Raw genomic sequence first — 27277 nt, forward strand, 5'->3', positions numbered from 1 at the left:
GGGTAAATACCAGGGAACAGGAAGGTGGCATCCTATGGTGAGACTGTGTTTGTTTTGCAAGGAGCTGTCAAATTGTCTGCCAAAGAGATCCGGCTCCGTTTTGAGCCATTCCTTGTCCCCGTGGGAAATGAGCTATCTCTGACAGGAGGCTGATGATGGATTTTGATTTTCTCCTTGTGTCCTCAGAGCCCGTGTCCTGTTGATTCTTTCTCCTACACACGGCCCCCAAAGGCTTCATCCTCCAAACAGAGGTGAACACAGGGTCTTTTTGTTCTCTGTTACCAAGATTCCTACAGCAATCCCAAGCGTGAGCGATGCTATGGTCACTGCTGCTGCTGGGTCACAGGGGGAGGGGGGCGCGCGGAGAGGATATAATGTAAAATCCTTGGTACAAACCTTGCTTCTCAAAGCCTGGTCCCTAGGCCATTAGGTCCTGGGGATATAGTGAGATGGGCCAGTTCCTAGGTTACCCAAGAGCTAACAAGTGCACTCCTAGGCAGTATACCTTAGGATCTGTTTTACTCCCCACCTACCTCTCCAAGCAAAGCTGATTCTGGCAGTCACTCAGTTTTGAGAACTCCTGACCCACCCAGAACATACTACTTACCTGCCTCTTAGATCTACTAAATCACATATTTCAGAACCCCAGCGCCCCTTGCCTGCCCCTTTCCTGAGGAAGAGATTGAGGTCCTCCTGCTCTGCCCCTCACCCTAGTAAATCTCCCTACTCGGCCCCTCCCCCCTCCCCAACCGCCCCACCAAGGTGCCCTTTTAACAACTGGGTCTGCTGCCACCCTGTTTGTGCCTTTTCCTCCATCTCATTTGAATTGATTCCGAAGTGTTAAAGCCTTTAGTGAGTATGAATTTGTGTTTTTGCTGAAATCAATCTCTTTCTGCAAGCTTGCTTTCCCCCTTCTTTCAACTCAGCTAAATCTCGCCTCCCCCAAATTAAATGGCCCTGGGCTGAACCAGCTTTGACTTGATTATGGAATTCCAGAGCAGCTTCGCTGCTGCTGATCTGGCTTGACCCAGTTTGACCCAGAGATGCTTCCCTGCTCAGGAGTATGGTCCTCATTTGCTGAAACAGGTGCTCTTGCACCTGTCCTCTGAGGGATGGATGACAGAACCGAACCACGAGGCTTTCAGACAGCGTGGGGTGTTTTGCCAAAATGAGAACAGAGAATACTCCACCCAGGGAGGAGAGGAGTTGGTGACAACCTCTGGTGTTTGGGGTTACTCCAAGAAAGAGAACAAATTCTCTCCTTTCTCAATTACCACTTAAGGCTCATCTTCTCGCTCTGGGTTTGGAGATCTGGTGGCTCTGCATTTTGAGAAGGCAGAGGGGTTTGTGGACGCAGTTGGTTTTTTCTCTGTGTGATCCTGTGACTTCTTGTGTCAGGAGCTCACCCAAGGGTGACTGTGTGGTGGTTGTCACTAATAGCTTGGTTACGGAATCCTCTAGCCGCTTTGAGGCTGCTCCTCTGGCTCAACCCAATTTGATGCCTTCAGATTGGCATGCACCAACCTGCTTATTTTACAGGAGCAAAGGGGAGTTACTGGGTGGCCTTCAGTGGCTTTCCCAAGGTCACACATTTCTATCTACTGTTCCCAGGAAGCAGAAGGACAGAATTTGAATCTAGCCCATGTTCTCTCCTCTGTCAGGGGCCCAGGAGGCTCTATTTATTATTACTCCGACTTCTTTTTCTTCTAAGGAAAGTCATTGCATGTTCCTCAGCTCTTCCCCATTCCTTCATCTGGTCTACAAACATGGGCTTGTTCAGTGAAGGAGGTCACTCTAGTGCCTGGGTTTTGAATGCCTGATTTTAAGCTATGATTGTGTGAGTCTGACTAGAAGGTGGGATAAAGGTGCTGCTTGTATATGACATTATGACGTTTGCATACATGCATACAATACACTCTAATCATGATCTTGTCACAGTATTTTGTACAATTAATATTTATTATCTTAAGAAAAGGAGAGAAAGCTCCTGACAGTGTTGGTGGTCATTGATCCATAAGTGTTGTTTCCAAGCTATATCTAGCTACCGTGCTGTCTTTGAGCTCTGTTCCCTTCACCGCATCACACAGTCTCATCCCTGCACACAGGCTATTGCTATGAAGAATGAAAGTGACTCCCAAATGTGAATGCGCTTGATTACATAGTATTTGATCAACACTTTTTAAAAAATCCACACATCTGCACCTCTACTCACAAATAACAGAATCCGTTAATGTATTTGTGCAAGCCCCCAGTACTGGTTGTTGAAAGCAGCCAGGGCAAGTTTTAGCCTGCCTGTCTGCCCAGGGCATGCCTTCAGCTCTGCAGCCCAGGAGAGACGATGCAATTCTAAATCACAAGATACCTGTCTTTTTAAAGGGATGTACAGCGGGTGATTAGGGGCTATGCTGATTACAGACACACACGTGAACAAGTTCAGCCTCGGTTAGTTAGATCAGCAATTCTTCCTCCTGGTTTCTTATCACCCCAGGGTGTCTCCAATTATCTCAAGAAGGGTCAGGAACCACTCAAGATGTTATTAATTTTAATCCATTCTAATTAAATATATAAATGGGCCATGTACCACTTTGTGGAAAGAGAAGGGGAGGGGGGCGCAGTATCTCAAAGCCAAATATGTAGTTTTTGAATAGATGAAGCTCACTTCCTAAGGGCTGCTACTTTTTCCATTTCTCTTTCCCTCTCTCTACCTTGCTGGTTGCTCTAATTGACGGGGGTGCAGGGTAATGACACCAAGAGAACCAGCAGTGGTCTGGGGAAAATGCGGTCCAAGGCTGGAGTAGAATTTAGTGTTTGTGTAACCAAGAGGCCTGGCCTCTAGAATAATTTTGCCTCCTGATGCTGTGTGGGTTGGGGCTTTGAAGGAGTCTCTGATGAGGTTCTGGCTTCCATGCCTCACCAGGTGGTGATGAGGTTTGAGGCAACAATAACAGGCCGAGTGCAGAGTGACTGATGTGTCCAGGCACTCATGTCCCTCACTCTGTTTATTAAGGACTATCATGTTCTGGGCACTGGGCCACATGGAGGGAACAAAGATGAACAACAGACTTAGAGTTCCGGATCTTGCGGAGGTCATAGTAGAAAGGCTTCAGTGGAAATGGTCCCAGTAATGCGTGGCTGTCTATGAACAATAAGCTGCACCTGCGCTAGCACACCTTCAAGCCACCGAGACTGCTTCCAGAGACAGAAGAGGGACTGGTCCTGCTCTCAGTGAATACTAAGGAGGTGGGATGCTGGCCTCCAGGTGGTGGGATGCTGGCCTCCAAGTGGTGGGATGCTGGCCTCCAGGTGATGGGATGCTGGCCTCCAGGTGGTAGGATGCTGGCCTCTAGGTGGTGGGATGTTGGCCTCCAGGTGGTGGGATGCTGGCCTCCAGGTATCAGGCATTCCTGCTAGAAGCTCCCTGGGCTTATGTGCACTGCTTGTCTTTGCTACATTGTTGTTCTGTACAGGTTGTGAAGGAGGCAGAGAGAGAGAGGTCACAATTCAGATTGGGTTGGAGAAATGTCGCATGAAAATAGACAGCCTGTGACATGGCTCAACTTGATTAAGAGACTTGCTAGAAGGCACCAACATGGCTCTGTCACCCTCTGGTGAGGACCAGGTCGCTGGGGACAGACTGTGCCCTTATGCTGAGATGATTCCACATGAACTATAAGCTAGGCTGTCTGGAGCCTCCATGGTACTGCTAAGATGTCCTTTAATGAGGCTTTGGCGCTCCAGTGAGGTTCTGAGAGGGAGGGGTGTAAGAAGATTCTCTGCCTTAACAATCTGGGCCCTCAAAAGTCCCAGCGTGAGCTGGCAGGAAGTCGAATCCAGCAGCTGAAGACAGGAGGCCCAGCCCAGAAAGGGGCTAGCAGGGGCCTCTTGACCTTTTCTTTGTAATTTTTGGAGGCTGGGGAGAAAAGGAGACAGGGAGAGTAGCTTCAAAAATCATGATCCTCCTGCCTCAGCCTCCAGAGTGCTGGGCTTGCAGGCACGAGCATCTGGCCTAGGAACCTTACATGTTTAAGACACTTACTTCCCTTCTATATTTCTCCTCCATCTACAGGTCGTTACATTTTCTTTCTATCTATCTATCTTCTATTTACATAGTTATATCTATCTATCCAATCTTTTGCTCTATCATCTATTTATATAGCTGTCTATCCCCCCTCTCTCCTATCTATCTATCCATCTATCTATCATCTATCTAACAATCATCTATCTATCGTGTGTGTGTGTGTGTGTGTGTGTGTGTGTGTGTGTGTGTGTGTGTGTGTTGCTGCATGTGCAGGTGAGAGGACAGTTCTTTCACTTTTCCCTTGTTCAGTCAGGATCTGTCTTGCATCTGTGACTGATTTTGGTAGTTCACATCAGCTGGGCTTCTAAGCTTCCATCCCCACCCCACCCCCATTTTTTTGTTTTGTTTTTGGTCTGTCTCCTCCCCCCACCTTGCAGGTAGGAGTGCTGGGATTATAGTTGGGGACCTCTGTCTGCCTCTATCCTTTTACATGGGTTCTCTGCAGGGTATCAGGCTTGCACGAGAGCTTCTGCCTGTGGAGTCAAGTCTTTGGCCCACGTTCCATGTCTCATGGGAGCGTCTTAGATGGCGACCTAATTCCTGACTGGGGCAGGAGCTGTTCCCATACATCCTTCATGGTTCAGGTCCTCAATAATAATGGCCTGGCCCACACACTTTGACCCATTTCTGTATATAGAACACACTACCTATAGATGCTTAATTTGTGTTTTTGGAAGAAACTCTATGCTGAAGGTCTGGGTGTAGAGCCAAGATGACAGTGGAGGAGACTAGTACCCTGATAGCAAGAGACAGATGTCCCTCCTTACCACCAGGAGTTGTTGGATCAGGCATTGTTTGTCTGGGTCATAAAATGTGCTAGAAGGTTCTGGGTTTCTTTGCTCAGCCTGAGGCTGTGGCTGCAGCTACATTTCAAATTCTTGAAATGTCTTGGGTGATTTTTTTTCAAACATTTTACCTTCAACGTGCTTTGCATACCACCACACATTTTTAAAACCCACATATAATTTAAGGAGCATTTAATCAATAGAGTCTTGATTCATTTTTCCCTTAAATCATCAGTATTATTGTTGTGAAGAGCCCATTTGAAGTTCAGGAAGGCTCTTAAGCATTTTTAATAACCATTTTCTTCCCCTGCGTCCTATTTTTTCAAAACTATCATTTTGAAAGATACTTTTTCCAATGGTTGAACAATCTCAAAATGCCAGGTTCTCAATTGCTTAAATTGTGGCCAATATGTAATCCTGTAAGGAAAAGAGACTCTTCCAGAATAATTTTATTCACACAGACACACACACACACACACACACACACACACACACACACACACCCCTTATAAAACCAAAGTGGATTTTGCTGGTAGTTGTGTGAAAATCACTTGAAAATGACTCTTAGATTCCAGCTATGGCTTAAGGGGCCATAGCTGGGTAAGGGAGATGAGCCTTAAAACAGTGTCCTACTGCTCCAGTCTCTTGGACTCCTAATATGTACACCTCAGGGCTGGTGTGACACAGTCTCTTGCAGTACTCTGTTGGCTGTGTGTGGCCTTTTCTGAGTACTTCATGGGTGCCACGTCATAAAATTATATCATTTACATTCCACATTGCAGAGCAGGAAGCTGAGGCATACAAGGATTTATCATTTCCTGGGCTATTATGACAAATTACTACAACGTGGTGGCTTAAAACTGCAGTTGTTTGCTCTTTCCCATCTGGGAGCCCAAAGGATAGCATTCAGATATCATTAGGGATGGACCTTGGAAAGTGCCAAGGAATAATCTGTTGATTATAAAGCTTAGCTTCTGGGTACCCCATTCCTTGGCTATTGGCTGTAACATCTCACTCAGCTCTCTGCTCATGGGGTCACATGGACTCCTCTTCCTCATCTCTGGTTTTCAGTCAGTTACTTCTTTCACTGTTGCGACAAAATGCCTAATAACAGCATCTTAAAGAAGGTGCGATTTATTTTGGTTTACAGGTCAAGCACAGGGGGAGGTAGAAGCTTGAAGGAACTGTTCACAGAGCCACAATCAAGAATCAGATATGGTTGCTGTTGCTAAGCTCACACTCTTCTCTCTGTTCAGTCTGGGACCCCAGTGCACAGAAATGCTACAGCCCACTCTCACTTACGTACAAATCTAGGGACCCTCTTGCCCAGAGATTTGTCTCCTAGGTGATAATACGCTCTTTTCACCCCAGATCTTTAACTTAGCCAGTTTTTTGTTATAGAAGGTAGGTACAATATCCTCTCACTTTCCATGTAAGGTATTATTACAGGCTCAGCAATTAGGACATGGATATAGGTTTTTTTTTTTTTGGTTTGGTTTGTTATTGTTTTGTTTTAATGGGCAGCATTCAATCTATTGTAGTAAAATCCAGAGTTGAACCCAAGCAGTTGAGCCGTCAGAGGCTCTCAAGACAAGCATGAAGTATACTGTGAGGTACTGGCAGCTGGGCTGGGGTTTTGGTTCCTTATGCCCTTCCTGTTGTTTTATTTTTTCCTTCCAAGCCTGGCAAATGCTTGGTCCCAGTCCTCACAGCACTCACAGCGTTTCCATGTCGGGTGTCTATTGCACTGTAGGCAGTTGTGTCTGCTTCTCCATCCCCTATGTGAGTGCTGACTGGGACATGGGTTTCTGTGTACAGAAGACTGAGCCATATCAAAGGGCCATGGTTTTGATCAACAATGATCAGATAGCAGCCGTTCTTTAGGGTCCAAACCCATACTAATTGAAACCACATTTCCCATCAGCATTCTCATCTCTTTCCGCAGTTTGCCTTCTTCCACGTGCTTCTTCTGAAGGCCAAGAGAATATTCTAGTTTCCTGCACATGCCTTTGATTTCAGCATGTGGCTGATCTGACCCATCCCTGCTCCTACTTATTTAGGCACATCTTTGGAAGGTTTGGCGCTTCGTCATGCCCCAGATCCCGTCTTAATTTCAGCCGTCTCCAAAGAAGCCACAGAGCAGCCAGTCCATCTTGAAGTCATCAGCTTCCATTGAGGGTTTGGGAGCATCTGTCTGAAGCCAACCTATTATTTTCCTGGCCGGCAAATCAGTAGCAGGGCTGTGTGCTGTGCCCACTAACATAAAGTACTTACGGGTAATGTCAAGTTGGGTCCAAGTCTAAAAATACTCTCCTCCTTCCAGCACATGATTGCTTCTGCAGTATGACCCAGCTCATGCGTGGAGCTTCACTGCACTGTAAACATTTACACATCTAATGCATGCTGAAAGATTAACCTGCATTGTGTCTGCCCTGCAGTATGGGAGTTTCCTTTCCTGGCAAGGTCTGTGCTATTGGAAATCATTTATTGAGATTTATGGTCTAACAAGGCTGAAGGGCTGCTTGCATTATGAAGGTCCCCAGAGCCAAGCTGCAAATCCTGAAGTTGGAGTTCCAAAGGAGATTTGGAATCCTTAGGAATATATGATCCTAGCTGTGGAGCAAGACCAGCTAGGTACCTACTGAACAGTGGTGACTCAGTGGCTCTGTGACTTGGAAATACTCTGCCTTTCAGAACCTCAGCTTTCCATTTATGTGATGGGGAGAGACAAACAGCCCATACTTTGTAGTGCTAATGGATGGGACCCTCTTGTCATTCCAAACATAGAACACTTTATAGGTAGCAAATTCGTGAATGCTGAAAGTGTTGTGGCAGAGTGAGAGGTTAACCAACAGGGATGCTGCCACAGACTCCCACAACAGGGAGAAATGAAAGGCTTTGCACAGGAGAGTCAGGGTTGCCTTTTGCCTGGGAAGGAAGTAAAAAATACAATGGGCAGTAGAGTGTGGGGTCATCAGAGACCTTGGTCCCTAGTCTTAGCACAAAGCCTGGACTCAGCAAGTGCTTAATCATTGTACATTGTACATTTGCTTAGCACTTACTGAATACCTGCTGAGATGCTAACCTAGTACGTGGTGCTAGCAACACCGTTAGGGTACATTCTGTGTTGCTGTAACAGGATGCTTAGTGCCCTGTAATGTAAAAGGAAATAAAGTCTGTTTGACTTGTTAAATGCTGGTGGCTGGCGTGTCGAAGCAGCATGGTTCTGACACCTGACTCCATGCTAGAGATGTGGAAATGTAGGGTGGGTGGTTATAAAGAGAGGGAGAGGATGTGCCAGGCTCACAATGTAACAATCCACTCTCACAGGAATTAATCTATCCTTAGGGTGGAGTCCCCAAGGCCTAACTTTCTTACACTAGGTTCTACCGTGTAAAGATCCCACCAGCACTGTACTACCAATCCTGGGGAAACATTTTGACACGTGAACCTTTAGGGCAGTTGTAGTTTGAGTATGATTTGAGTGTGTCACACAGTGGTTCATAGATTGAAATGTTCCCATTGTAGATATTAAGAGGGTTGAGACACAATCTCATGGTGTTTAGAAGAGGGGTCTTTGTGAGTAGATATAGAACAGAAGACACATACACATACATACTCATGCACATGCACATACACACTCACACACATGCCCACACACCCACTCATGCACACTCACACACATGCCCAATTGTGTGCATTTCCTGTCTAGCCATGTGACTTCTTCCTCTCACACATTTTTCTACCATGTGATATTAACTATCATTAGACAGGTGCCATGCTGTTTAGTCCATGACCTAAATGAACTCTTTTTCTTTAAAAAGTTACTCAGCTTTTCTTAAATTAATGAAAATAGACAAAGGGGCCAAACCACAGCAGATATGGAGATAGGCATTCCTGAACAACTCTTCTAAAACAACTGTCTCAATTGTTGAAAAATGTCCAGTTATTATGAGATGAAGTCCCGGGAAAATAGTTCAGAGAAGAGAAGAACACACACATGTTGAAGGCCTGCGATGTGTCAAACATGCTGTGCCCCCATCTTACAGGCCTCATAGGAGTTGTGATTTCTCAGTGTCTCTGTAGTAGTCAAGACGAACCAGGTTATGTTTCCATAACACATGTCTTCAGGGTCATAGGAACTGGAACCAAAGGTGCATTTAGTACTTGTCCAATACATGACTGTACGATGGCTATGCATTCTGCACCGCAGTTGCGTCACTCCACACCCCAGCTGGCAGAGAAGCCCCCATCTGGAAATTTGGCACTCGCTGAACAAATGGCAAAGAAAAGATGGCAAAATAATCATTGCTGTTGAACTCTCTCAGCTCACTAGTGCTGAAGGAAATTACATGACCACGCTCAACTTCCAGGAGACGGGTAGATTGACATGTCTGGAGGGAGCACGCTGAGTACATCTCCTGAGTTTGGGTCTGTTGGCACGTGGCAGAGCCAGAATTCAAACTTTGGGGGGCTGACTCTCAGGTCCAAGCTGTTTCTGCTATATAATGGCACCAGGGAGGTTACCAGGGGCCATGATTCCAATCCTCCAGTCTCCTGATTTCTGCAGTGGCCGATTTTTCCATATTAATGGTGATACCACTACAGTCTGGGATCGTCTCTTTCAGACACCCTAGTTCTGAGAAATCTTGGTCAGGGTTGACATCCATGCACCTCTTGAGGAGTTTCTGCCCCTGTAAGGTGTGACATCTGAGCAAGTCCTCAGGTGCTTCTTCAGCCCCAGGAACAAGGAGCCCTGCAGCAGGTACAGCTGGACACTAATAAAAGCCTCATCAGCAGAATGGAGGAGGAGGGACGCCTGATGAAACAGAGGACCACGAGAATGGTGAAAGCTCCAAGAGCCACAAGAAGATCCACCCTTGCAAGCATCTGACTTTGCCATCCATGGCGTCAAAACTCTGTATCACAGGCCAGGGCACTCAGACAATGGAAACTCAGCTACTCCAAATTCTGCAAGGGTTTGGTTAGTTTCAGATAAAGGCTGTCTTCCTGGCTTGTAGGTGGCCACTTTGTTTGCATGGCTTTATGTGTCTTTCCTCTATTTATGTGGAAATAGAGAGGGGAGGATGAGGCAAAGGAGAGAGAGGGAAAGAGAGAGGAGGGAAGTCTGCTGTTTTCAGTACTATTAGGTAGGACTTCCTCCTTGCAGTATTGTTTAACCTTAAACACCTCCTTGAAGACCCTGCCTCCAAATATGGCTACATTGGATAATAGGATTTGACCTTATGGGATTAAAGGAGACACAGTAATAACCAAACATTCCCTATTTGAAGCCATTTGAAGTGGTGCATGCCTTTAGTCCCAGCTATTTGGAAGGCATGGGTCAGGAGGTCCACATAACCCAAGAGTTCAGGATGAGTCTGGGCTATGTGGTGAGACAATTTCGTGAAGGAAAAACAATCTCCATTGAGCTGAGAGTGCAGGAGGCGGGAAAAGTGGCTTCGGAATCTGGCTGTGTGGCCAGTGCCTGAGAGTCGGCTGCTTTATCTTCAGGGGTTAGTCTCTACAGAGAGCTGATGTACCTTGCTTACCTTGCTGGTGCAGGCATGCAGAAAGCACACAGCTGCTCCTCTTCCCACTGTGCTTGATTCTTGATCAGTATATTGGCATATTCTTTTCATATCACAGAACTGCTCCAAGAGGTAGGTGTGTGTGTGTGTGTGTGTGTGTGTGTGTGTGTGTGTGTGTGTGTGTATGAGATAATTCCTGGACATCTAAAAATAATTGAAGTTGGACTAGGCAGGCGTTGTTGTTAGTAAAGTGTCTGCTACACTAGCATGAGGACCCGAGAGGGGGATTCCCCACCCTCATGTAAAAGCCAGGTATGGTGGTGCATATGTGGCCTCAGCACTGCTGTGGCCAGAAACTGGGGGATCCCTGCATCTCATTGGCCAGGAAGCTTAGAAAATGAGTGATCTCCAGGTTCAGAGAAGAGACAAGGTGGAGAGCGATCAAGGAAGACACCTGAAGTCAACCTCTGGCCTCCACACACGTGCACCCATGTGCACATTCACACAAACACACACACTCAATAAAAATAAATAAAAATAAAATAATTAATAGATGTGAGGAACTGAATACACAGCACCTAGTACCATGGAGATCCAAGTTAGCTTCTAATGACTGGCAGATATCCAGAGCTGTCTCCAATGTCACTGCCTTCCTCTGGAGTGGAGGCTCATGGGAGAGGACCCTGGTGACCCGGCAGTGCATCCTTCCCACAGCCTCTCCATAGCCTGCATCTCCTCGAGTCCTTCCCGAACATCTCCATTAAGGTCCCTCTCCAGGTAACCCCCTCCTTGGCCAATTCTTGGCTGTGAATCATACAGAAGCTCAGCCCTTAAGCCTCTGTGAAGATCCCAATCAGAGGGAGCTTAAATATGACTGATGGCGTAATATTTTGTCCTCAAGTAGAGGCAGTGTCCCCGAGGGTCCTTAAGGTTGTGAACCATTGTAAAGGCTCTTAGTCATTGGGAAAACTCAGTTCCTTCTTCTAACCTTGGACTTCACATGTCATCAGTTACAGAGGAGCCCTCCTGACTCCTGCAGGCACTTTGCTCCTGTTTGAGGTTCTGGGGGCTTCCCTGGCCCTGGTAAATGGCCTGAGGGCTAATGTCCTTTCTTTATTACTCTGTCTCCCTTCTCATTATGCCTGCTGGGCCATGGGTTGTGGAAGCATGAACTCTCTCAGATGTGGTTGCATTGGTGCATATACTTAATGGCAGACCAAATCCAGATGGCTGGAGGTGCCATCAGGATGTTCTCAGCCATCTGGGGGTCCCAGATGGCCTTTTAGCCATGCTTAAACTTTTATTGAGCACCCACTGTTGGCTGTAACTACTGTGGTGATGAGTTAGCTAGATATAGTCCTCATTGTGTGCTTAATAAACATTTCCATTTCATTACCCCATCCATCCATCCATCTATCCATCCATCCACCCACCCACCCATCCATCCATCCCTTCACTATATTTGTTGAGTCCCTACTATACAGTTTAGAATATGCAAGAGTATATTGTTCCTAGGGTTCATTAAATGTAAGAAAGCCCTTACCCCTATAGCTGTATGGGAAATAAAGAAACAGATTCACTGATTCATCCAATAAACAAGCAAGGAAAGTATTTTAGGAGCCTGAAAAGGAGAGCATCTACCAAGGCATGTATTGAGAGCCAGAGGAGGAACTTAGGATGGGCTCCCCAGAGGAAGCATATCTGAGGCTGAGTCTTGAACTCTGGCATCTAGGCAAGCCAGTAATGGCATGAGGAAGGGTGAACAGGTGGGGGGGGGGGGCAAATGTATGGATAGAGGCTGTGTTGTTTCTCCTGAGACCTCAGGTCTGTTCAGGGAACCAGAGACGACAGGCCCTGACCTTCTTCAGGTAGGGACTTCCCCCCGTTATCTGACCATCTGAACACATTGTTATACAGAATTGTGTGTAGGCTCTTAGGTATGAGACCAAGAATGTGGCTATGAGCTTGGGTGGCTCTTTCATTGGGTGGCTCCTGGGAACAGGGGGGGGGCAGTGACTTGACTGTGGCCATGAGTGGTCATGTGTCTTCCCAAGCCTTGTCTTGAGTTTTCTGAGGGAAAGGCCTGAGGTCTACTTTTCTCTATTCAGCTTGCAGGTTTATTGATGATTTGGCATAGTGCTGGGGATCACAAAGACTGAGGCATGCAAAGTGAGGGACATGCAAAGTCCAGTGGTCAGGACCTGGCTTCCAGAGTTGGGGCAGCCTCTGACTCTGGGTGAGACCTTGTGAAAATTGCTTCTGGTGACATGAAGATATGACATGATCGAGCATATTGCCCAGGTCTGCCCTTCCACGGGCTCGCACTTCTGAACGTGTAACTAGCTAGTTTCTGCCACTGTGGCAGCTGCATTCCAATGGTTCTCAGGAACTTATATTTCTCAGTCATGTGGAGCAAGCAACTGTCTTCCATTGTCCTTACGCCTCCTTTGTTGGTTGATCCTGCAGGTTGTATCCACTCTGTAATGGCAATGCTGAGAAGGCCTCCATGGGGCCTTGTGCTTCTCTCGCTGCACTTAGGACAGATGGGGGCTGAACTCCAGCCAACTCCTACTTGACCCACCGCATGGCCTCCACCGGGTCTGGTCTCTTCTGCTTCCTCTTAAAATAGTGTCTTAGTGCCCATCAGATACCCTGGTCTTAGCAGAATATCTGACTCTGAAGTTCTTATTTCAGTTACTTTTTCATATGATGAGGAAAAAAATAATATTTGAAGATCTGGTTGAATTTAAATTAACCTCAGTTTCCAAAACTGTGACATTTTGGAAGGGAGCTGTCCAGTCTCCACTAGTGTTTGTGTGTGTGTGTGTGTGTGTGTGTGTGTGTGTGTGTGTGTGTGTGTGTGTTTGGACCACCTGTGTGAGAGATAATCTGGATTACTGACCTGAATGGACAAGAGAGGGAGGGAGGGAGAGAGAGAGAGAGAGAGAGAGAGAGAGAGAGAGAGAGAGAGAGAGAGAGAGAGAGAGAGAGAGAGAGAAAGGACACCACTTGTGTGGGAGTGGGAGATCATCTGGATTACTGACTTGAATGGATGAGAAATGTCTACAAGTTTTGGAAAGCGCATTTCTGAGTGACTGGGATAGCCTTTCCAGAGATCTGTCCCGAATGTGGGTGGCACCATTCCATAGCCTAGGGACTCTATAGACTAAGGCCTTAGATGGAATAGAGGAGGAGAAGAGAGGAAGCCAAGAGATACATATTCTCTCTACTTCCTGCCTGAGACAACAGGAGCTTTTCTGCTTCTCTCTTCCTACTCTACCATAATGGACTGGCACTGTGAGCTAAAAGAAATCTTTCTTCCCATGAATTTTGCTTTCTCAGGTATATGGTCACAACAAGGGTAAAACTAGCACCGTCTGTGATTACAGAATCTGAGAGTCCTGAGCTCAGTGTTGGGGGTTCAATCCTCAGGAATGATCTACCTTGGTTTTTGAGTCAAGGGTCTCTCACAGAGACCCTTGCCAATGAAGCTGGGCTGGGTGGTCAGTGAACTCCATGGAATCAAACTGTCTCTGCCTCCCCAGTTCTGGGATTACAAACATGCCAGCACATCCAGCCTTTTCTGTGGACACTGGACACTAGGGTTCACATTGTTTACTGGTGAGCACTTTACCGACTGAACCATCTCCTCAGGGCCAGAGCTCAGCCTTGAGGTCTGCTGCGCATGCGTGCACAGCCGAAGCTTGTGCTGATGTGCCCTCTGCAGCTGGAACCTGGGAGGGCTTACTGATTGCATGGGCCAGTTTGGTGGATAGAAGCATCATCTTTCTTAACCCTGGACTTGTCACCATAGTCCATGAGAGGCCATCTGGGTTTGTCTTGGCTGTTGATGGGACGAGATCCACTTCTTCGTCGGTGTCACCATAGAGGCCAAGGTGCTGCTGTGAATTTGTCTGCCAGGATGTTCGAAAGAGACAGAGCAAAGGTAGAGAAGAGACTGGTTTCTCTGTCCAGACCAAGAGAACTGTGTCCAGGAAGGATCCCACCTCTTTAAGGGACTAGTTTGTAAACTTGTGAAAATTTTTTCCTAGTAACTATTGTTTTTTTCCTCTCTTACTCCCGATTGTACAACTTTTCCCAAGTAAAGCTTGAAGCTTTCACACCAGCAGAGTCTGGTCAGGTTGGCTATCCAGCACTCAGTACACCTCCCAGGTCTTGGTGTGTGGCTGTGGGACCCACACTGGGTCTGATATGGGGCCTTGAGTTTGCTGAGTTGGCACTCAAAGCAGGCTAATTAGTGAGAAGTGCATCGGTGGAGCCTCTCTCTTTGCCCACCCGGACCCTCCTGGGCTTCCTCCTCGCTGGCCTGACTTGCCCTCTGGAAGGAGAAGTGTGGTACTGAGACTGTGGTACTATGACAGTGGCCTCCAGCACAGGTCCCAAGACCACAAAGCCTGGCTTTTCTGCCTTCCAAAAGCCAGGGCTGCAGCTGGCTCCACTTCGCCAGTGTGCTTTCCCACGGCCATTTCCTATCTGCGCCTCACGTCGGCAGAGTCTCCCAGCTCAGTGTAGAGACAGGCTCCTCTCTATCCTTCTTTCCAAAGGGTGCAGCAGAGTGGTAAATCAATGATTTAAAAGACGAATCCATTATGAGTGGAGTAGACAGAGTATTCATAAGTCTTTGTTCCTTTCTTGTGACAGGATTGGGCGTCCATACCTCTCTTTATGTGACTTACCAGTGTCTTTTCATAGGAAAGGATTTTTTTTTCTGCCTCACTGGCTTTTGACATGACCAGGACACTAACATGCAAACAGTTGTGACAAAGCTGTCTTTAGTTGTCTGTGTCTAGTTTGGTCAGATTTGGCAAGTCTCCTGTTGGTTTTGAACAGAGGCAGCCCAGAGGAGTTGCTTATTCTAGAGAGAGATATATATGAGGGACCATACCCAGACTTACCTGCCTCTTCCCTGAGTGCCAGAAGCAGAGACTCTCTAGTAAATGTATCAATTTGAGAGCCACATATGACGTCACATGTCATAGAAGAATAATAAGAATTGTTGCAGCAATGCTGTTTCTTACACAGCATTTCAGGATAGACTGGACACTGGGGTCATGTCACTTCGTTTTCTTGATTCATTAACCCCTTGGCAGTCATAGAGAAAGAATGCCCAAAAAGTATATGTTGATGGAGACAGGAAGGATAAACTCTTGTGAGATCACAGTGCTTGTGGGCCTTTGTCCATCCTTGTCAGGGTATAGACCTCTATGCTCAAGCTATCACTAAGACCAGTGAAATATACTGCCAACGTTTAGCTCAGATTGTCCATTCTAAGGTACTGTGATGGTTCATGTTAACTCAACAGAATTTAGACCTGCCCGTGGAAGGTTATCTTGATTGTGTTAATTGAGGTGGGGGTGCCATCATTGTGGGGGGCAACATTCCCTGGTTGGGATCCTGGGCTCTATAAGTAGTGACAAGGAGCTGAACAGCATGAGTTCATCTCTCTCCGCTCCCTGATCAGAGATGTGATGTGATCAGCTGCTTCAAGCTCCATCCGCCTGACTTCCTTACTGTGACATGCCCTTGAACTGTGAGCCAGGATAAGCTCATTTCCCTTTAAGCTGTTTTTATCAGGATATTTTATCACAGCAAAAGGAAAGTTAATTGAGATAGGCATTGGATCTAATTTCATGACACCCTACAGGCAAAACAAAACTACTTCTGATCAGACTGTGGTCCACACATCCTTAACAGGCTCCTCCTAGGAGCGTTGATGTTGAACCAAAACTTTCATGAGGAGATCCAAGAATGCAGAGTAGCAGTTAACTTAGTTGATATACCTTGGTCCCTGGACAGCAATCCTCTGGTGTTACTAAAACAGTTTCTTAACTAAGAAATAGCATAAGATCAAGAACCCAGAGTGTTAGATTTGAATCCTGCTACTGGTTTGACTGGCTTTGTGACACTGGGTGAATTACTTCCTTTTTCTAGTCTTTAGTTTTCCTGTCTGCATAACGACTTTACTGCTGGCATGCTGAGAATCTTAGAACCCATGGGCCAGTCATATAACCTCTGCACAGGTCAGCATCCTTACCTATAACACAGTGGTCAGCTACTGGCCTGACCTAGTTAAACCAGTATTGGATAAAATAACAAATGACACTCTGCCTGCCACTAGGGTCCAATGGTTCTTCCTTATGACTCCACAGGCTTCTGATAATTATAGCAACAACAATAATGAACTCAAAACAGCTCAGGACTCAAAGCATTGCCTGGATTAGCAAGTGAGAGGAACTTCCATCTTGAAAGGAAGAATAAATGATTTGTATGACTTGGAAGGTAGAGGTGGAATGAAGACCTTCTGCATCTCTCTCTATTTCTTCCTATCTTTTCCTCTTCCTCCTCTTTCTTCCCCTCTAGCTCTACTTTTTCCTTGCTTTTGTTATGATTTTCCTTGGGGAGACATAGACAAATATCTATTTACTCTAGATAGGGTACCAGTGATGACCAAATAAACAATTCCAGCCAAGCATTGCTTAGTCAATCAATACATTTACTGATATTATTTATAGAGGAACAACTAATTTTGGGCAACTGCATCACCAGAAATCCCTCCCAGTGTGATTAATAACTCAGGAAAGCTGCATTTTTAAAATCATTTTATTTATTATTGTTGTTGTTACGTGTGTTGGGATGAGTGTGTATGTGGACATGGTATGCATGCCATAGTGTACATACAGAGGTCAGAGGCCAACTTTACGCTGCTGATTCTCCCTTTACACCCTACTGAGGTTCTGGGGTTGAATTGAGGTCAGCAGGCATGTGCTGCAAATACTTCCGATTGCTGAGACATCTCACCCACCCAAAGCTGCAGTCTTGAAGCTTCCTGCCCAACATGCAGTCAGCTCCAGGAACAGAGCCCTGCTTCCCCTCAACCTTTATTTACTGTACACCCTGTAACTTTAGAGAGCTTCCTGATCCTTGTAAGTTGTTTTCTGAGCTTCCTAAGCCTTGTACGTTTTCTTAGCCTCTCCAGGCTTAAAAGCCTCCCTTCTCCTTCCAGGTGAGAATGTTTTAATTTGACAGAAACAGCTACACAATAGTTTTACCTACAGCTTACTTGTGGTCTCTATGCCTTAGTAGGATATGATTGGTGATACTCCAAATAGAAATGAGGTGGCTTCCCAGCTAAGGAGGGCCCTGGTGACTGCCTCTGTGGTGCAGGAGAGGCCCTGCTTTCTGAAAGAACAAGGTCAGATTGTTCCTTTTCTCTGCTCAACCTGTCTGGGATGTCAGGCCAAGTCTTGCTGGGGTGTGAGTATGGTCTGTCTTTTCTAGAACTCATGCTGACATCTAATCCTCATTATGAGATTTGGAAAGGAGAGACCAGGTGGGGCCTTTAAGAAGTGATTAGGGCTCAGCCTTCATGAATGAATTAATCCATTCATTCGATTAAAGGATTTACAGGTTAACGGTTATCTGAGGTGTGTTTCTATAACAGGAGCCAATTTGGCTAGGTATATTGTCTCTTGCTGTGTGATCCTTGCCCAGCTTTTGGTCTCTGCCAATCAAGGTGTGCCCTCTTGACCTTGGACTGGGACCAACCTACCTATTCTGTGGTATTATTAGCAACAGAAAGTGGACTAAGAGAAGTCTCACATCACTGGTGTTGGTTCATAGTAGGATCTCATATAGCAGGGCAAAGAAGCGGAAATCCTGGCCAGACTCTGTGTTGTAGAAGGCTAATACATATTGTCAGAGGACAGGGAAAGCCTGCTGGATGCACTGCACCAGGGACATCTGTGATGAAAGAATTATAAGCACATTTGCATAAAAGCAGAACCACCTGACACATGTGCAGGGAAAGCAGAGACCGGATACTGCATAACAGAACAGGCCCGCCTGTGCTTTAGTGACCTGCCAAGAGCTCATGATTCTTCGTGGGCACTTTAGTGACCTGCTCGTGATTCTCCGTGGGCACTGGCTAACTGCAGTGTAACCTCTGTCCAGTCCCTCCCCTGCACTGTCTTCTCTATGGCTTAGCATTCTCTCTGCACACTGGGCTCAGCTCTAGTCTGTGGCCGGTCCTTCCCACCTTGGTCCTGGCTTCCTGACACAGAGGAGAGAAAACTCTTGGTAACAGTATGCCTTTACTCACAGAACTCTCCAGCTGTCTCCCAAGTATATACCAAACGTGAGATGACCCAGGATAGAGGCTAGCCCCCCCAGAAAGACCAGCCCTGTGAGTCTAGGCTCAGGACTTGGAGCCATGCTGAGCTCTAAGGAGGGGTGGGAGGTTTCAGACTGGGCTGTCAATCATGTTGTTGTTAGGGAACCCCCCCCCCCCAACAATCTTAGAGCCTGAAACACAATGGAACTCCCATTTGGGGGACATTCTGATATGTGGGGGTGGGAGTGACCAGTCCTGATTCTCTGGGGAAGTGGGTACTCGGGACAATTTTGTTGTTGTTTGGAAAGTACTCTTTGTAGTAAAATGATAACAAATGCAGAACCTACCTGGGGCCCTGAGAGCTATTCTAGTAGGTTGTTGACTCTGAAGCCGTCATGGGAACTCCCACAGTTGCTGCCAGCTGGCCAGAAATGCTGGTAGCCTTGGGACTAACTTTGACTGGTATTTGGGGAGGGCACAGGGTCCTGAAAGATGGAGTCTTTGTCCTGCAGACTTTGGCTGACTCTGGATGGCTAGTGTCTAGATGGATCTGCAACTTCTGCTTAGAGTGAAGCAGAATAACTGCCCATCTGACTGTACCCCTTTGGGGTCTGTTTCTGTGCTATGCTCTTTTCTGCTCCTTATTTGACCAGAAACTCTCGTTTATTCTTTAAAGCCCATATCTAATGCCTATACCCCAAAGGTTTTCTTTATCAGCTTCTTGTGGACGATTATAAAACTGCATCTAAGGAAAACCATACAACCAGCATCTATGTACCTCATTGACTTCCTGTTGCTTTGATCCTTGACCACCTTGAACTCCCAACTGTCAGGGGCTCCTTATGGGTCATTATAAGGAAGACCAAGGTGTCTTTTGGGGTCAAAGGCACACAAGTCAGGCCATGGCTATTTATTCTCTAGGGAGGTCTGGTAGACCTGGGATCTGGCTGCCTTGCATCAGTGACTTGTGCACAGAGGGAAAATGGAACAGGAAATGCTTACATAAAGCTGCGTTGGCACAACAAGCAAATTCACAGAGAACTGTGTTGTTGGAAATAATAAGACCAGCATTGTACAGAAGGCAGCAGATGGGAAAGAACATGTCTTGTCAGCCAGGACTTGGGTTTAACAGCCCTGTGTTAGTTCAGGGCTGTTATTTCTCCATGAGTGATGATGTAGGCGAGGCTGGGTATCAACCAGGAAGTAGTCTTTGGCTTAGAGTGGAGTGAGAGGAAGGGAAGAGCAAGGTTCAGGTTTGCTTACCTATCCCCTCTGTTTCTGCATGTACATGTTTGTATATGTGTACCCATAGGCGAGCATGTGTGTAGAGGCCTGAGGTCAAGGTTTGGTGCCTTCCTAAGTCCTTTTCCACCTTAGTTTTTGAGGCATGGCCTTTCCTTGAACTTGATGCACCAGCTGGCTAGACTGGCTGGCAAGCAAGCCTTAGGGATCCTTCCCAATGCTAGGATTATGATCGACTGATGCTGCTTTTTAAATAAAAGTTTTATTAATTTATTCAGATTACAACTCAATTGTCATGCCTTCACTTGTATCCTCCCATTCCTCCCTCCCTCCCACTTTCACCCTATTCCCTGCCCCTAGGTCTGTGACCGTGGAGGACCTCCTCCCCCACTATATGGTCATAGGCTATCAAGTCTCATCTTGGTATAGTGATGCTGCTTTTAATACGGGTGTTGAGGGCTCAAACTCAGGTCTTCACATTTGCACAAGTTCTTTTACTTACAGTCATTTCCCCATCCTTATCTTTTCTTCCTTAAAGGTCTTCTCCCTCCCTCCCTTTCTTTCTTTGTTCAGTCCTCTGCCTGTGAGCTCTTTCTGTGTGCTGAATAGAGGAAGTGCTGGTAAGAACATGTAGTTAAAAGCACCCCCAAGGGCCTAGCTCATGGCAGGCGTGGTCCAAATGTTTCTGATGGCCTCATTCATTCATCACGGACACAAAATCTACTGAAGCCTATTGCTGTGTTGACTGTGTATAGATGGAAAAACCAAGAAACAGACATGAACTCTGCTTTCTAAAGTCACACAGCTCCTAGACATACAGAGCAGATTAAAGTACATGGCCGCCAGTTTGTTTAGGCCTTTGCAGGCCAAATTTAGGTAACATTTTGAGTATCTAGTACAATACAGTTTTCACTAGATCATGCTCCTCCTAGATGGAGCAGGGGGAATTCTTTACAGAATAATGCCAGTTAATTAATGAGGAGTGAATGGGGAAAGTATAATTTACAAACCCCATTCAGTCACGGACTCCAGCACAGATCACAAGGGATGCTGAGATTATCAGGGGAACAGCACAACCATATGTTTTCCAAGATTAACTACACATTGTGAGGGATAGATGGCCTTTTGCAGATGAGAGCTCTGGCAATCATCACCTTAATTGAGTGGTTGGACTTTCATCACCAAGTGTGGTAAGCATGGCGTTATGGGCCTTCCTTTGTGATGCAGAGAGAAGTCAAAGGCATCACCTACATGTGATTCTTGTCTATAGTGTTTACTCTGAATCTACTGAGGAAGCAAATACACAGGCCCACAGCTTTTCCCACCATCACTCCTCATTAAAAAAGAAAGCCATTGTCCTTGAGAGACACCAAAAGGTATGAATATCAGGTATCAAAGATGTATGTGAGTGTATACATTATGAAAGTATGTATATGCACATGTGGAAATTTATATACACACGTGTAATGCATGCACATATATATATATATACAACATATAAGTAGGCATGCACATAAATGTGTGGGTTTATGCATGTATACACATTGTGAACATGCATATATGTGTATATATGCACATATGCGTATGTTTATGTATGTGTGGAGTAAATGCTAGATGGAATTCCTTAATTTTTTTATTTTTTAAGTATCTTAATTTGTTCTTTGAGAAACTCACACATCCATACTATTTCAATCATATTCACCCCCCCATCCTGCCATCTCCCCCCATCCTCGCTCATCCACACTCAACTTACAGATCTCTTCTCACCTCCTCCTCCTCCTCCTCCTCCTCCTTCTTCTTCTTCTCCTTCTTCTTCTTCTTCTTCTTCTTCTTCCCCTCCCTCCTCTTCCTCCTTCTTCTTCATAAGCCATTGAATTTAATTAATGATGTCTGTATATGGGTGGAAGGGCATCCACTGGAGTATGGTCAACCTACCAGGGAGCACAACCCTAAACAAACAAACAAACAACATCAACAACAAACAAACAAACACCTCCCCTACCCCTATCAACCATCAGATGTCAAAACTGGCTGAAATTTAAGCTTGTGAATTTTACGTGTGGTTATGCAGGAGAACGATCTTTTTAGGAGATGCAGGCAGAAATGTTTCCAAGTGCATTTCACACACATGAATATGAAGAAACCATGAAGAACATTAATAATTGGTGAGCTGATGAAGAGAGTGTGGAAGTCTATTGTACTTTCCTTCTGTTTTTTCTAGATGTTCAAACATTTTCAGTAGGATCATGAGGAAAATGAGGGAGGAAGTAAGAAACGACCCTGTGAATTGTGGAGCGAGAACAGGTACGTCCTGGGGTTGAGATGGCGAACTTGGGAATAGACAGGAAGAATGAAAGGGTGATCGTTTTCAAAGCCACACCCACATTTGGTGGGTCTACCCAGCTCTGCAAGGCAGGCTATTAAAAACCTGCCATCTCAAGTTTCCCTTCACTACCCTCCCCCCAGAATGGCCACTTGAAGGTGGCTCTTGGCACACATCCCTGCATGTGTACCTACTGCCTGTATTGTGTGTCTTAACCCCTCAGTATTTGAACAGTGTTGGACTCTGTCTTAACTGAGAAAGAGGTTGTGCTGTCTGTCACTCTCACACACTCTTCTCTTCCATCCTCTTTATATGATTCTACCACTGTTTTCATTGGATTGACCTTCAGAGTTTTAGTCTTCCATTCAAACCACACATACAGTATATAAAAAAAAAATCAACCTGTTAGTTTCACCACCATTTCCTTGGTCTTACACAGAGTCTCAAGGAAGAATTATTTAAAAAGATGAAATGCCTGGTATTCCCAAAGAGCAAAAGAAAAGTCTTGGATGATTAGCAGGGAGTTTGGGGTAGAATCAATGACTCACTCTTAGAATCCAAACATATGGAAAGGAAAAAAAAAAACAATTACATCTGGGATGTATTTTTTTTTTAAGTAGTGAAAATAAAAAAAGGAATCATACTTCTCCACCCCAGTGTGTGGGAGCTACAGAGAATGGAACATTTTAGAATGTTCGGCAAAATCAGCGAGTTTGGGGCTACAAGAAGTGGCTTGGCCATGCGTCATAGGTTGATCTCATGCCTGCTGAGCGGCCTACACGTGGTTACTGGGTTGAGTCAGCCTGTACTTTCCAAGGCCTGGCAGGACTCAGGAAGGATTCCCCAGCTTCTGCCTGCTGAGTCTTTGGCAATCCACATTGTAGATGGTCCTGTTTCTCACCTCCTACAGTGCCAGCCTTCATCCCCTGGAGTCTAGTTCAGCCTTTCTTCTCTACCCTCTGCAGCCACTGTTCCTTGGCTGTGTCTCCTTGTCCAATCTCTTCAGGTTTCCTTGTTTTCTTATTTATGTCCTAAAATCTATTTGCTCCTCTCGGTTCCACGGGACTTGAGAATGGAGAAAAAAAAAAAAAGTAAATATGGGTGTTTCTCTTACTTTCTATGCTATAAGGAACTACCCTTTTCGGTTTTCAGTATGTCTCTTTTCTTCTTGGCCCCACTGTGAACAGAAGTCTTGTCATTCTAAGATAGCTGGGGGCTGAAGACGTTTGTGTGAACTTGTGTCTTGCTGTTCTTTGGATCCAGGCTTCCTTGAACTGCAGTGTAAGGCTGAGCCTGCTTCGCAGGTGCCTGCCGGTGACGGTGTCACATGTCCCTTCTCTTTATGGTTGTCCTTCCTCGGTGCCTAGGAGTCAGGTCCAGTCTTCTCCCTGGTACCTGCATCACAGTTTCTTTGTCCTTTAATAGATCCAACATTTATGGGCCATGTTTCTGTTTTGAAATTAATTGGGACCATCGAAGAGGGAAAGACAGAAAAAAGAACAGAGAGTCCTGCAGCCATGGGCCACTCACCCAACTCCAGCCTCCAGCCACAGCGGCTGCAAAGAACTCTTGCCTTTGATGTGGCTTTCCGCTCTCTGAAATATTTAATGAAGGCACGCTGCAAACCAGGCAAGGGAAGGTCTCTGAACCTGTTGGCCTCTCTTCTAAAGCAATCTGCCCTGGGTTCTGTAACAAAGAGCCCAGAAGCGCTAGGAGGGCTGGTGGTGGGTTTGGGAGCACCGAAGAGGCGTGTCTGCTCTTCTGGTCAGGGTTGGCACTGGCCTTTGTGCCACCTGCTGCTCTGACCCTGCTCACAGGCAGCTGAAGCTGTGTGTGATCTCCAGAATGAAACATTGCTTCCTGTGGTCGGCTATGGCTCCTCCCCCTGCTTTGCACTGGAGCATCTTTGTTCCACTGCTCTTACAGGGCGGAAACACATCCTCCCTGGGATGTGATCTTTCCATTTCACCTAATTTCACTTAGCTGTTTCTTACGACATTTGGTTCCTGGAGATACAGGGTCCCCTTCTCCTGTCACCCTTGCCCACTACCTCCATCAGATTGTTTCCTAACTGCTGCACCTTCAGGAGGGCATGATGACTGGGGAAATCCTTCCCCAGCCCAGCCTGTCCAGAAGAAGTGTTCTTCCTTAAACAGAAATACAGAGAAGCCATTTTGTAGCCTCAGTCCTTCAATGGCTCTGCCTTGGCAGAGTGGACAAAGACAGTTCAACCCCACCCATTAGAGGTGCTTGCAAAGCATTGGCTCCTCATGGGAATCTAAGCGCTGCACGGCACTCTTCGCCACCCGCCCGCCCTTCTGGGAGTGTAGCTGTAACTCTCCAGTAGGACTGCATATTTGAAAAGACCAGGCTGCATTTGTAGCCACTTCCTTCACACTCTCAGCCCCCTGGATAGCTGTATCACACAAGCTCCTTCACTGGTAATAGGGGATGGTGGACATATGGCTTAACAGTTGAGAACACTTTTTGCTCTTGCGGACGATCTATGTTCTGTCCCCCATGCCCACACGGCAGCTAGCTAACAATTGTCTGCAACTTTAGTTCCAGGGGATTTGATGTCCTCTTCTGGCTTCCGTATTTGAAGGCCAGCATCTAGGCTTTGCAGACAGCACGGCCTGATCGCAATGGTTACATTTCAATTGCTGCCACTGCTGTGTTCGATGGTGTGGCCCTGCGTGACGAAGATGTAGATTGAGCTGCATCCGAGGAATCCCTCTCTTGGGGTAGCTTCCGTGCTGGATGGGAAGAGACACAGGGAACAGAACGGTAAATGGGAGTTAGCACACTTTCTGCAGCCCTCTGCGCATGTCTAGTTCTGAGCCCTTCGGTGACTGTTTCTCTCTGGAGTGTAATGGTTGATTTGTGGGATGAAAGCTTGAATCTCATTTCTGCCCTTCACGACTTGTCATAGACAGGGGCCGCAGCAGCCATGTCCACTTGTGAGTCGCCGAGACCCATGGTATAAGCCACCTCACGGAAGTGATTAAGGAAACAAAGTTGAGGGCAGATTATCCTCAGTTATCCAGGAAGTTTGAAGGCACGAGCACTTAAAAGCAGATCAATATTCCTGGATTCGCAGAACGGGAGGGACGGCAGTAAGAGGTCACAGCCCATATTGCTAGCTGTACAGACAGAGTTGGGGCCATGAGCCAGGGAATATAGGGGCCTCTGGAAGCCAGAAAACGTGAGGAAACAGATTGTTCTGTTTCTGTATCTGGAAAGATCATGGCCCTGCTGACACCTTGTTCTTAGTCCAGTGAAACCTCTGTTGGATTTCTGTCTCACGGAACATGAAAATAATAAATATGTGATTCTTTGAGTTACAAAATCTGTGGTGATTTCTTATGGCAGCAGAAGAAAACTAATACACTAGCTTTGGGGCTAAGTAATGAATAATTCACCTTTCCGAGATTCAGAAATAAGTTATACCTAACTCATGGGATTTTCAGTGGATAAAAATGAGGCACCAGCTGTAAAGTTCTTAGTCCGGTGCCCAGCTCATCATAAAAGCTCACTGGCTGTCAGATGGAACTACAAGAGTTGTTATGATTTCCCAGAGTGGCGTGCCTGGAGCCGGGGGTCCACAAGCACTTGTTGAACAACTTTAGCATGGGTTGGCCCTCCTAGGGTGACCTTCCCTGACATGGTCGTCAGCCGTGTAGAGCTCATCAGTTCCATTATATTCCTGAGTGCGGAACCCGAGTGGATTTGGGTGGCATCGAGTCAAACATGTTTTACTTGAGTGGTTATGCATTTTAATATGCATTGGGAAAATATGGCTGGCACATCGAATCCATAATTCACAGATGAAGGATAACAAAGGGAATCCATTTTTAATATGTGTTATGTAAACCCCAGCTCCCATGGTGAAGGACCGAAACCCTGGTTCATGCAGCTGGCTCATTCTAGAGATAAGGCGGCTGGGGCTGGGACTGAGGGATGGACCGTGTATAGCCATGAAGGAGCTACATCTGTTCATCCCCTGGCTCCTTCAGGGAGGCACTGAGCTGAGCAAGATAGAGCTCAGATTTCTTTTACCCGAATATCAGGAATGGGAAGGTTTATAGGTGAAATATCCTTGTGGTATACCATCAAGGGGCATCCTTTGCTCAGAGTGATCTTAGCTCTATTCGTTAGGTCTCCAAGGGGAAAACTAGAAATCATGTACATAGGACCTTGGTGTTTGCTTGAACTCTTTTTTTTTTTTTTGGCTGCTAGGCTAGTATCTGACTGCAGACAATCAGAGGGAGTATCTACTGGCTCATATTGGACAACCGGGCACCGAACAATTGAGTCCCAGGGAGAGAAGACACCTAGCTGGGTACCGGGGCATTACCCACACCAGAGGTTGGGCGCTCCTGTTCCTCTTCTCTGTTCCTTTTTAACCCTTTTCTTCCCCTTTCAGTGGCTTCCTGCTGATCTTGGGCTTCATCTCAGAAATATAGGATAGGATCTGACACTGTTTTCCAGTTCTAATGTGCAAAATTCTAGAAGAGGATTAGGTGTGGCTTGGATGTCAAATTCTGGACCAGACACCTACATTCAGTGGAGATGGGGCAGGGCTAAGGCCACGGATGACGTTGGCTGTTATTGCTCAAGTTCTAGGATGCTGTTTTGTAAAGAAGATGATGGTAACGACTTTAAGACCTATTTAGAAGCCCGTTTCACACTGTGAACAAGCCTGTTGGCACATCTCAAAGCTGTGTTCTACTTCCAGTCTTAAAAACCATATGAAATATTTGTCTGTTTACTCCATGTGCACACTTGTGGTTGTGGTTCATGTGTGTGGCCATGTATGCTCCCCAACGTGTGGGTGGAAGTCAGATGAAAACTCCTCAGGAGTTGTCTCTTTCTATTACGTGGGTCCCCAGGACCGAACTCAATTTGTCAGGGTACCATTCAGTGCCATTTAACAGGTCATTGTGGCAGCCCATTTACTGATGCTTTTGTCTTTAGAATTCTTCCAGCTTCTCAAAGCTGCAGTTCCCTGGACTGTAAACATGGCAATTGTGATGCTTATTCTTTTTCATGGTTTTGGGTGTGGGGGGGGATTGTGAGATATTACAAGTGAAATGTTTAGTGCACAAGAAGGGATCAAGAAAAATTTTTGCCACTTTTCCTCCCAAGTGACCATTTTCCCCCTCCTGGATTTTTGCTTAAGAAGCA

General features: G+C 46.1%; 1 protein-coding gene across 4 annotated transcripts in view; it reads left to right on the forward strand.

The window, feature by feature from the left end:
* Nucleotides 1-27277, forward strand: part of LOC311583121 (uncharacterized protein) — an 89979-nt gene that overhangs the window by 27981 nt on the left and 34721 nt on the right. For all 4 annotated transcript variants that reach the window (XM_084756435.1, XM_084756436.1, XM_084756434.1 and 1 more), the window contains exon 4: nt 21989-22071. In XM_084756435.1, coding sequence (XP_084612561.1) covers nt 21989-22071 — 83 coding nt within the window. The remainder of the gene's footprint in view (nt 1-21988; nt 22072-27277) is intronic.

The sequence above is a fragment of the Acomys minous genome (assembly GCF_964271855.1).
Source record: "Acomys minous genome assembly, chromosome: 14".
Taxonomy (NCBI): Eukaryota; Metazoa; Chordata; class Mammalia; order Rodentia; family Muridae; genus Acomys; species Acomys minous.